The sequence below is a fragment of the Microcaecilia unicolor genome, chromosome 5, assembly GCF_901765095.1.
Source record: "Microcaecilia unicolor chromosome 5, aMicUni1.1, whole genome shotgun sequence".
NCBI lineage: Eukaryota > Metazoa > Chordata > Amphibia > Gymnophiona > Siphonopidae > Microcaecilia > Microcaecilia unicolor.
Window position 1 is genome coordinate 267,923,978 of NC_044035.1, and position 12,580 is coordinate 267,936,557.

The 12,580-nt window shown below is 44.7% G+C and overlaps 1 protein-coding gene across 2 annotated transcripts in view; it reads left to right on the forward strand.

Moving 5' to 3' along the window:
* Positions 1-12,580, forward strand: part of HHLA2 (HERV-H LTR-associating 2) — a 129,616-nt gene that overhangs the window by 91,101 nt on the left and 25,935 nt on the right. The window contains exons 6-7 of one of the 2 annotated variants that reach the window (XM_030204173.1): positions 6,804-6,888; positions 7,073-7,078. In XM_030204173.1, the coding sequence (XP_030060033.1) occupies positions 6,804-6,888; positions 7,073-7,078 (91 nt within the window). The remainder of the gene's footprint in view (positions 1-6,803; positions 6,889-7,072; positions 7,079-12,580) is intronic. The other variant, XM_030204175.1, reaches the window with a different exon arrangement.

Consider the following 12,580-nt stretch of genomic DNA (forward strand, 5'->3'; position numbering starts at 1 on the left):
CTATAGGCAAAGCAAACAAAAGGGTGACAAAGGGCACCCCTACCATGTTCCTCTATCAATTGGGAAAGAGACTGTGTAATTCCATTTATTTGTGTTTGAGCTGTTGGAAGAGAATATGTTTGCACCCAGGAGCAAAAGTGATCTCCCAGTCCCACTTTTTTATTACTGCCCAGAGGAAGGCCCAGCACACCCTATCAATTGCTTTTTCAGTGTCTATAGCTAACACTACCTTTTCTTGGGAGTGTTGAACCCCCCCCCCCCCCCCCCGCCCATATCAAGTGCCAGGTTCGTTGCACATTATCTCCCACCTGTTGTCCTAAAATGAAACCGGACTGGTCAACATGGATGAGCCCAGGCAAAGTCCAAAACAAAGGAGAAAATTAAAGATTTCCACCAAACTAAAAGCAGTCACAGGAGTGAAAGAAACTGAAGCATCAAGATGATACTGTTGTAAACCATGTTGTTTTTTATTGTACATACAGCATAAACAAGTCCCAGACAAGTGAACTCAACACGGGCCGTGTTTCAGCTAAAATGTCTTCATCAGGAGTCTACTTTAAATCAAAATATACAAAGATACAGTGAACAATACTGAATGGTTACATTAATAAATATAAATGTGCACCCTTTTTAATAAAAGTGTAAAACTATAATCTGCAATCTATCTGCTAAGATATTTGCTATAACTTTGATGTCCAAGTTCAACAGAGATGGAGGGGCATAATTGAACAGGGCACCCAAGTTTTCCTGAGGGCGTCCTCGCAGGACGTCCCTGTGAAGGGGCAGGGAAACCTGTATTATCGAAACAAGATGGGTGGCCATCTTTCGTTTCGATAATATGGTCAAGGACGCCCAAATCTCCACATTTAGGTCGACCTTAGAGATGGTCGTCCCCGATTTTTGGTGATAATGGAAACCGAGGATGCCCATCTCAGAAACGACCAAATCCAAGCCCTTTGGTCGTGAGAGGAGCTAGCATTCGTAGTGCACTTGTCCCCCTGACATGCCAGGACACCAACCGGGCACCATAGGGAGCACTGCAGTGGACTTCAGAAAAAGCTCCCAAGTGCATAACTCCCTTACCTTGTGTGCTGAGCCCCCCAAAACCCACTCCCCACAACTGTACAGCACTACCATAGCCCTTAGGGATGAAGGGGGGCACCTAGATGTGGGTACAGTGTGTTTCTGGTGGGTTTTGCACTACGAATGCTGGCTCTTCCCACGACCAAATAGCTTGGATCTGGTCGTTTCTAAGATGGCCATTCTCGGTTTCCATTATCGCAAAAAATCAGGAACGACCAGCTCTAAGGTCGACCTAAGTTTCGCGATTTGGGCGTCCCCGACCGTATTATCGAAACGAGAGATGGACGCCCATCTTGTTTCAATAATACGGGTTTTCCCGCATCTTTCTGGGGACATCCTGCGAGAACGTCCTCAGGAAAACTTGGGCGCCCCTTTCGATTATGCCCCTCCACGTGTAACAAAAACACCACGCCCCCTTGCCTTTTGTTCTCCCTTACTCTGATGTTCTATCATTTCTGAATAATTTGTGTGTTTCACTAAGTGTGAGTTCTTCTGTCTTAAATGTGTTTCCCGTAAGAAAATAATATCCCAGTAAAGTTTCCCTAGTTCTCTGAATACTTCTTTTCCCCAGGTTATTGAATCTATTTACATTCCAAGAGCCTCACTATTTCCTTCCCACCCAATGCTGTTTTGCCAGGCTGTTTCCCTTGTCTTCCCCCCCCCCCCCCCTTTGTATGTCCCTTCAAAACATCAATCCTATTCCCTACCCCTCTCCCACCTGCACCTTAACCTTGCTGATCTCTCTCTTCCCATATCAGCCACCCAACAGAGGAAGTGTCGTCATGTTGGGAAGACCAACAACTTGCCTCTTTTCCACCCCTTCCACGCTGTATACAACAAATCCTTTTTGCAAGTGTTATCTATAGGTTAACAAATACCATGATAATCCCCCCCTCCCCACACACACTTATTTTTAATAATTTCCCCTTTTCCCTTACAAAACATAAAACTTTTAAAGCTGTCCCCTTCTTTAATTACCCTTCCAATCCCCCATATATCAAGCAGGATCAGTATTTTCCCCACAAACACCTGGAAATAAAAAAATCTCTTTTTTTTTTCAACTTAACAAATCCAGTCAGCATAGTTAGCAAGTCAGCCAGCAGATTTTCTGTTATTGCTTTCAGATCCTCAGTAGATCACGAGATTCTTCTTTTTAAATTAAGTTTGATGGGAATTACAGATATTTTATCCTGATTTTCTGAATTTTTATTTAATAGACGTTGTACAGTGAAGATAAATGAAGTCTTTTCAGAGAGTTGGACTCCGCCCAGGGCTCTATGCTATTTTTTGAGCCTCAGATTAACTGCATTGTTAAGACATTGTTTTTAAGCTTCGTCTATTGCGCAACGTACATCATTTTGATAACAAAACATTTTTCAGTTCTAGTCCAAGCTTTTGCAGTTTCCCATCTAGACTACTGTAATAATTTATATTCTTCTGTTACAGTTAAATTGCATACCAGGCTTCAGATCCTCCAAAATATGGCTGCTAAAACTTATTTTTCATTTGAAAAAGTTTGATAGGGTAACTTCAGCTTCAGTTTCCCTACATTGGCTCCGTGTACTTGCTCAAAATTATTTTAAACTTGCTTGTTTTATACGCCTCTGGCGGAAATCTCGGGCCCTTGCTGATTTCTTACACTTTAAGTTCATGCTGACCTTCTTCCAATCTGCTCTTTTACGTGCCAAACAGGATTATTATATCCAACTGACCAACTCTCTTGGCTCTAATCCTCGACTTCTCTTCACCACATTGAACTCTCTCCTCAAGGTGCCCCCTCCCCCAACTCCCCCTTCATTATCTCCTCAGACCCTTGCTGAATTCTTTCACAACAAGGTTCAAAAGATAAACCTTGCTTTCTCTACCTCACCACCTCTCCCTCCACTAGTCCGTTCCCCTCTCTCGCCTTCCCCTCATTCCCTTTCCTCCTCTCCTGAAGTTACTATTGAGGAAACTACACTTCTCCTTTCTTCCTCAAAATGTACCACCTGTTCCTCTGATCCCATTCCCACCCACCTTCTTAATGCCATCTCTCCTACTCTTATTCCTTTTATCTGTCACATTCTCAACCTCTCACTTTCCACTGCGACTGTCCCTGCTGCCTTTAAACATGCTGTGGTCACACCTCTCCTTAAGAAGCCTTCACTTGACCCTACTTGTCCCTCTAATTACCGACCCATCTCCCTCCTTCCTTTTCTCTCCAAATTACTTGAGCGTGCTGTTCACCGCCGCTGCCTTGATTTTCTCTCCTCACATGCTATTCTTGACCCATTACAATCTGGTTTTCGCCCTCTCCACTCAACCGAAACTGCGCTTACTAAAGTCTCCAATGACCTATTACTGGCTAAATCCAGAGGTCAATATTCCATCCTCATTCTTCTTGATCTTTCCGCTGCTTTTGACACTGTCGATCACAGCATACTTCTCGATACCCTGTCCTCACTTGGATTCCAGGGCTCTGTCCTTTCCTGGTTCTCTTCCTACCTCTCCCTCCGCACCTTTAGTGTTCACTCTGATGGATCCTCTTCTACTTCTATCCCTCTGCCTGTCGGCGTACCTCAGGGTTCTGTTCTTGGTCCCCTCCTCTTTTCTATCTACACTTCTTCCCTTGGTTCATTAATCTCATCCCATGGCTTTTCCTACCATCTCTATGCTGATGATTCCCAAATCTACCTTTCTACCCCTGATATCTCACCTTGCATCCAAACCAAAGTTTCAGCGTGCTTGTCTGACATTGCTGCCTGGATGTCTCAACGCCACCTGAAATTAAATATGACCAAAACCGAGCTTCTCATTTTCCCCCCCAAACCCACCTCCCCGCTCCCCCCGTTTTCTATTTCTGTTGATGGCTCTCTCATTCTCCCTGTCTCCTCAGCTCGAAACCTTGGGGTCATCTTTGACTCTTCTCTCTCCTTCTCTGCTCATATCCAGCAGACCGCCAAGACCTGTCGTTTCTTTCTTTACAACATCCTTAAAATCCGCCCCTTTCTTTCCGAGCACTCTACCAAAACCCTCATCCACACCCTTGTCACCTCTCGTCTAGACTACTGCAATCTGCTTCTTGCTGGCCTCCCACTTAATCACCTCTCCCCTCTCCAGTCGGTTCAAAACTCTGCTGCCCGTCTCATCCTCCGCCAGGGTCGCTTTACTCATACTACCCCTCTCCTCAAGACCCTTCACTTGCTCCCTATCCGTTTTCGCATCCTGTTCAAACTTCTTCTACTAACCTATAAATGTACTCACTCTGCTGCTCCCCAATATCTCTCCACACTCGTCCTTCCCTACACCCCTTCCCGTGCACTCCGCTCCATGGATAAATCCTTCTTATCTGTTCCCTTCTCCACTACTGCCAACTCCAGACTTCGCGCCTTCTGTCTCGCTGCACCCTACGCCTGGAATAAACTTCCTGAGCCCCTACGTCTTGCCCCATCCTTGGCCACCTTTAAATCTAGACTGAAAGCCCACCTCTTTAACATTGCTTTTGACTCGTAACCACTTGTAACCACTCGCCTCCACCTACCCTCCTCTCTTCCTTCCCGTTCACATTAATTGATTTGATTTGCTTACTTTATTTATTTTTTGTCTATTAGATTGTAAGCTCTTTGAGCAGGGACTGTCTTTCTTCTATGTTTGTGCAGCGCTGCGTATGCCTTGTAGCGCTATAGAAATGCTAAATAGTAGTAGTAGTAGTAGTAGTATTTAAGATGTTTAATGAATCATCTCTAGCTTACTTGTTAAATTTGGTTGCTTTTCCTCCTCTTAAGAGGTCTTCAATGCCTAGAGATCCTTTTCTCCTACTTTTTTCATTTATTATGGGAATTAAGTCCATGAAAATTTTAGAAAATTCTTTTGGTTTTCAAGCAGTGAAGTTTTTGCTTTCATTATCTGGAACTTTACCTGCAGTCTCTTGCTGTAGTCCTTTTTGGAAAGATCTTAAAACATATCTATTTAGAAAATGTTATGCTCAGTCTGCTTTTTATAAGGTTTTAATCTTTGTTAACCGCTTTGAAACCACCATGTGGTGGGAGGGTGACACATCACATCACTCTCTGCCATGCCGAATCTGCCAGTGGCTCCTACTACTACTACTACTAGAGCGCTACTAGGGTTACGCAGCGCTGTACAATTTAACAAAGAGAGACAATCCCTGCTCAAAGAGCTTACAATCTAATAGACTCCAGAGATGAGGACATTTTTCATGCATCGGAAGATTGTTACAGCCCATGTCTTTAAGCAAAGCCCAAGCTTCTGCAACCATTGTAAGTGGATGTTCCCATTCACTTTGTGAATTACAATAGCAGGCAAATCTAGAAAGCTTACAAGTCCCACTTTTTGTAAGAACTAGATAACATCCTTAAAAGAATGACGCTTTTATACTGTGGTCCAGGCCAAATCCTGAAAGACTGCCACATTGGAATCTTTATGTTTCCAGGTCATAACCTGCAAAGCAAACAACAATATCTTGGGGTGAGCAGTGTTTCTGCTGGCCCAAGCTCTGATGTGTACTTATGATCTTTATGTCTTGTTGCTCTAAATCCAGCTCCCCCTGGAGTAGAGTGACACAAAAATTCTTACACTGCTGTAAATCCTTTAATGACTCCGTTCAGGGTTACCCTTAAATCTTAAATTGCAGTGTTGGGATCGGTTTTCAAGATCTACCTGATCCCAAAGTTCTTGGATAGCAATCGACTCCTTTTTTTAATGTGAGCTTGTGTTCCCCGGACATCCGTGGTAAGTGCGCTCACGTAGTCCTCTACTTGATCGATGCAATTACCTAAGTCCTGCACCTCTGAACTGATCTCACTTAATGCTGCTTGCTCATCAAGGTACACTGTGCCCATTATGGTTTTAAGTTCCTTAAACTAACTCAAAACACCTTGTTTTGTAATCTTGCTAGCAGGCTCATCCTGTAACATGTATTCCTTGTCTTCTGACTCTATGAGCTCTGGTGTCATCTTGCTCTTTTCTCCCTGACTGCTACTGAATAAGTCCTTTGTCGATTGCTGCCATTTGCTGTGTATTTAAACTTTTCCAGCTTTCTGCATGTCAACTTGTTAACAATATTAGCTGAATTTGGGAAAAACTCTGATGGAGCTGCTCTCCTGTGCTGCCATCCCAAGTAGTGATGTCACTTCCTTATGATTCTTCAGTTCTTGTGCTCTCATCACTTGATTGTCCTGCCAGCCCCACTATTCACTATGCTCTTAATTGAGGTAAATATTCTGCAGGTTGATTGCTTTTTAAATGGATAAGTAATCCATTTAAATTATGTATTTTCAGTATATCCATCCAAGCGGCATCTCTGAAAATCCATGTATAACTAATCAGATATTTTTTTTTCCATTTTGGGTTAAATTTACTATTGGTGCGGTGACACTTAGATAGTTATTGGTACAGCAATTGACTATTGCAGCTTAAGTAGATAACTTTTCGCTCAGCCTTGGAACAATCTTAACTATGCCCCCCTTTAAAATGCATAAATTTAGCTCTTAAATTGCTGATTAGCCAAATTTATATGTGTAACTGAACTGATCTGCATTTTGTTTTTTTTAGAAATGACTTATGTGGTTGGTGCTACTGCTGACCACAGAAGTGCTTTTGAATATCTACCCCACCGTTCCTAAATAAACATCTTAAACTGGAAATTTTGTGAAGAATGTTAGTTTCTGTAGTTCAAGTATGTTAATGTGTGTTTTTTTAATTTTTTTAATTTTTTTTAGATGAAACAAGAGATAAAATGACAAACCAGATCAGACATCGATGGGCTTTACTTTTCTCGACATTAGTTGTATTTATAGCATGTAAGTAACTTCAGGAAAAATGTTAAGATGATCAGCCTTTACAGAGTAAAATTTAATGGAGAGAACTGTTCTCAAAACTGATAAATGTTATAGTCGCATAAATCAGCTGTCTGAAAATTTCCTTCTGTTTTAAGTGGTTAATAGTCCAGATTACTAAACTGTGTATATAGTTTTAGCCACCTTACCAGTGGCATGTTTAGGTCCTCAAAAGTGCACACATGAGCTGTAATTTCAAATCTAATGTGATATTTTTCCAATAAAATTATACTAGCACAAAAAGTAGGGCAGTTTTCAAAGTGTAGTCCTGGTATGCGTTCCCTTTGAAAATTGGTGCATGTGGACTTTGCATCAGTGTGGACACTGAAAATTGGTTAGATAGGGAACAGTTCCATTGCCCCATGTAAGCCGCATTGAGCCTGCCATGAGTGGGAAAGCGCGGGGTACAAATGTAACAACAACAACAACAAAAGAACCTGCCCAGGTACTTTGTGTAGAATTTCAAAGGGAAAGTCTAATAACAAAGGAGAGGGAATCCAAAAGCACAAAAGTAAAAGCAGGCAAAGCACAAGGAGCCTTTCAAAATGGGGGTGTCTTAGTTTCACTTTATTCAACACACCCAACATGGTCCATGTTTCAGCAACTCTAGCCTGTGTCAGGGGTCTATGACAAATAAACATCAAAAAGTAATCATAAAAGAAAATAAAAACAATAACAATCATAAGCCATAAATACTCTAATAAGATATATATATAAATTAAATATCAAACATATAAACGGCAAGTGACCGACTCACCTGCAAATGCGCAGTAGAGACTTCCCTCTCTGTCCCGCTTTCGCTTCAAGATGTGATGAAGTCAGAGAGCGGAACAGAGAGGGAAATGGAGTCGGACTGTCGGACGCTGCCACTGGAGCCTGGCAACGAACATCACGCGCACCAACCTCCTCTCTCCCCCCATCCCCGCCGCCACTCCCCTCCGTATCGGGCCCCCTGCACTGACCTGACAGCACCTCTCACCTCCGTGTGGAAGCACTGCAGGCAGCAGCGGAGCGATCTGCTGCTGCCTGCAGCGCTTTCACACGGAGCTGAGAGGCGCAGTCAGGTCAGTGCAGGGGGCCCGGCACGGAAGGAGGGAGGGAGTGGCGGCGAGGAGGGTAGCTGGAAATCTTGCCCATTTTAACAGGCTTAACGGCTAGTATATATATAAATAATCTGTTATGTCAATAAATTAATCTTATAAAAACTTTAATCATGTTGAAAATTGCAATCATATAAAAATCATATAACAATGCCACAATACATAAATAATTGAAAATGAAAGCTGCATTTAGTGCATACCTAATGATGGTATAGATACAACCATCCATTGAGAAATGAAAGCTTTGTCTTGAAAAAGTCAAATCTGCTGCAAACTAAATTCTAAAGCAATAGTGCTTGTCAGAAGAATACCAAAGAATACATTGCTCTGCAATAAAAGTGAGGATGCATTGAACAGATAGTGGCAAGTGCAAACACAACAAACAAAACTATAAAAATTATATAAAAAATGAATGCTGAAAAGTGCATTAGTGAATATTTAAACAACAGAGAGTAAATTAGTATACTTAGAAACACAAAAGTCAAAAAGTGTAAGTGGTTCAAAAACCGTGTTTCTTATATTTAAAAGGTACATATGCAAGTGGACTTAGCAGAAACATGAGTACCGCTCACCAGCAGCAACAAAATGACTGAAAGGTAGACAATGCTCACCCTGCAAACCAAGACAAAAAACTAAGTGGTACAACCGTTTGGCAAAAGTGCTTGAGAGGAAGGTGCTAGTAAAAAGAGAAACCTATCAATTTAGTCATGGGTAATCTGGATAGAATAACCTCAACCTTAAAAGTGCATGGATTAGAAAAAAAAGCCAAAACAAAAGTGGTCATTACTGGCCTAGTAGCAACATACATGAAAAGTGCGAGAGAAGTTTGAAACCAAGTGCTGCAACTATTAAATAAAAGTGCTTCAGAGAGAAAGTGAAGGTAGAAAAAGAAGCAATGCAATCAGTCATAAGTTACCTAGGTGACATATCGCCAACCTAAAAAAACACGGCTGAAAAATAAAAAAAAGCTGATATACCTGGTCATTACTGACCTAGCCGAACCATGCTTAAAAACAAAAGATTGAAAGAAACTCTATGACACTTACTAAAACTGACCTTGAGAAGTACTGCCTGCACTTATCAAACGTATACTGCCAAAAGCAAAGCGCTAAGAAGATTTGAAAACCGGAAACAAGTTCTTAAGATTAAAAAAAAACAAATTACGTCATGCGTTGTGGGACTGCAGCGCTACTCAGGAGCGTGATGAGTGTTAGAAACTACCATGAACTTTAAAAAGGAAATAGATGGAAATCTATATTAATAAATCCCACCTTGAACGTTCTGAAGCTCACTCCAAGGCAGAGAAGCTCACTCCAAGGCAGAGAAGCACAAAAATCCTGTAGTCTTCATAGGCTAGGACCAGTCACCCTCACTCATAGACCCGCCCTCAGCCACGCCCCATCTGTACATAAAACGCTACCTCAACATTCTGAAGACAACCTGCTGAAGCCATCTGCAAAATCCCTAAACAGTTCGTAAGTTCATGGTGGTGAAGCCATCCAACTCACCATGTCTCTGCCCCGCCCTCGAGGGCGGAACACAGAGAGTAAAGGGATCCATAAAGGCACCCCTACCAACTGGCAAGCCCCTCCAACAAACAATGACCCAGGCAGGGGGAGTGTTTCCGTACTCCTCCCCCTGCCTAGGAATCGCTACAGACTGCTGGCAAACTCCCCAACCACAAGAGCCACCCGCAACCCCCCCACACACACAAACAGACACACACACACAAACAGACACACACACATACACATACATAAACACACACACAAACGCAAACACACACATAAACACACACACACATAAACACACACACAAACACAAACGCACACACAAACGCAAACACACACAGAAACACAGAGAAACAAACACACAAACATACACACACACAAACACACACACACGCAAATACACACACAAACACACAAACACACAAACGCACACACACATAAACACACAAACACACAAACAAACGCAAACACACAAACACACATACACATGCAAACGCACACACAAATGCACACACACAAACGCACACACACACACACAAACACACACACAGAAACACAAACACACACACAGAAACACAAACACACACACAGAAACACAAACACACACACACACATACATACAAACACACACACACACACACAGACAGCCTCGATGGTGCACCTCTAAGTGCACCCCCCCGCATCGCCACAACAACCCGTGCAACGGGGCATCAGAAAGCCCCTACCTCCCTTCCCTCCTCGCCGCATCACCCAACCCCTCCTCCGCCGCTTCACGAAGCCCCTCCCCCCCCACATTGACCGCCTCGCCACCCGCGACCGCTAATACAAACTCTGCCCGGCGGCTGCTGCTGCTTCTATTCAGCAGCAGCAGCAGCCCGTACATAAAAAAAACAAACAAACAAAAAAACAACCTCCTAAAACGCACCTCCATGGAGAACCATCTCTCATTGGCTGACGTCTCTGCAGCCGCTTCTCCTCTCCCCTCAACGTCAGTGCCCCTGCCGGAAGACCCCGGAGAAACACCGAGACGTCAGAGGGGAGAGGAGGAGCGCATGCTGAGACTTCAGCCAATGTGAGATGCTTCTCAACGGAGGTGCGTTTTAGGAGGATTTTTTTTTTGGTTTTCTTTATGTACGGGCTGCTGCTGCTGAATAGCAGAAGCAGCAGCCGCCGGACACAGTTTGTATTAGCGGTTGCGGGTGGCGAGGGGGTTGATGAGGGGGGCAGGGGCTTGGTGATGTGCCACGGTGGGGGGGGGTCGGGTGATGCGCGAAGGGGGGGGGACAAGGGGCTTTCTTTGGGTGCTGCGCCGGCTGGGGGGGAAGGGGGGTCTCGCTGGACATGGGTGGCTGGAAGGAAGCAGGGGGAGGGGAGGATCGCTGCACATGGGTGGCTGCAGGGGGGGCAGGGAACAGAGAGATAGGGATGGGGCTCCACACACCACATGGGTGCCTGCAAGGGGGAAAGGGGATACAGGACAGACACTGCAGGGCGGGCAGGGGGACAGAAGGGTTGGTGGTCATCTGGGAGGACAGGTGGGTCGATGGACATGGCTGGCCACAGGGGAGGAACAGGGAAAAAGGAGAGGAGTGTCCTCAGACATGGGTGGCTGCACAGGAGAGGAGGGTCGCTGGACATGGGTAGCTGCAGGGGGGGCAGGGGGACAGAAGGGTCGCTGGACATGGCTGGCTGCAGGGGGTACAGGGGAGAGAGGAGGGACACTGCACATGCATGCCTGCAGGGGGACAGGAGGGATGCTGGTGGGGGGGGGCTGAGACCACATGGGTGGCTGCAGGGGGAGCAGGGGAGACAGGAAGGACGCAGCAGGGGGAGAGGAGGGTTGATGGGCATGGGTGGCTGCAGGGGGATGCTGGACATGGGTGGCTGCAGGGGGAACACGGGGAGAGGAGGGTCGCTGCACATGCCTGGCTGCAAGGGGGCAGGGGATAGGGAGGGGGTGAGGGGGTTCCTCACACCACACGCGCAGTCACTCATTCTCTGTCTGCCACATACACTCTCACTCACACACTCACTCACTGTCTTTGTCCCTCTCTCTCACACAGTGTCACACAGAAACACAAACACTGTCTCTCACACACTCTCTCTCTCGCACAAACACATACACTCTGTCTCTCTCTCTCTCTCACATTCTCTCTCTGACACACACGCTCCATCTCTCACACACGCTCTTTCTGAAACATACACTCCAAGGAAAACCTTGCTAGCGCCCGTTTCATTTCTAACAGAAACGGGCCTTTTTTACTAGTATGTAAATAAAAATGTATGTAAAAGAAAAAATAAAAGAACATAAGACACATGGTGGTGCTCATTGAATCACATAGACTAAATACTCAACGAAAAGAATATATAAAATAAATGCAGGTTGTCTTAGATAGGGAGTAGTTTTCAAAAGAACCTGCCCAGGGACTTTATACAGAATTTCAAAGAGGAAGTCTGCACATACTTTCAGTCTGAAACTGTCCACCTGCTTTGTCTGAGGTACATTTTCCATTGCATTCCAAATTAATGTGCATTATTTTTAATATACTCACCATTTTTTCTCCTTTGAGTTCAAAATGCTTCCTTCCTTGTCATCAGCAGCAGATGAATCCATTACAAATGGGTTGTGTCCACCTACCAGCAGGGGGAGATAGAGAACACTGAAAACCATAGTGCCGCTAGGACGGCTAGCTCCATCTGCCTCTCAGTATTTCTCTATCTCCCAGCAGGGTTGGATGCAGCTTGTTCAGCTCCTTGAAGATTCTGCCTGGGGTGGCTCCTGTGCTTTTGCCAGTTGTAGCAGGGGTGTTGTGGCTAAGTGGAGCCCACTTTAAAGGCACATAGGTTCGCCCTTTTCCTGCCTTACCCTTCCCCCTGTGTGGATGCAGGCATATAGGTTCGCCCTTTCCCTGCCTTTCCCACCCTCTTCTGCCTCCGGAGTGCCTCTGTAGCTTTTTACCTCCAACTTTCCTCACAGCGTTAAAAAAAAAAACCAAAATGCGCTTTTCAGCGCTGCTATTTCTGAGGCTTTTCCTGACTGCACAGCGTG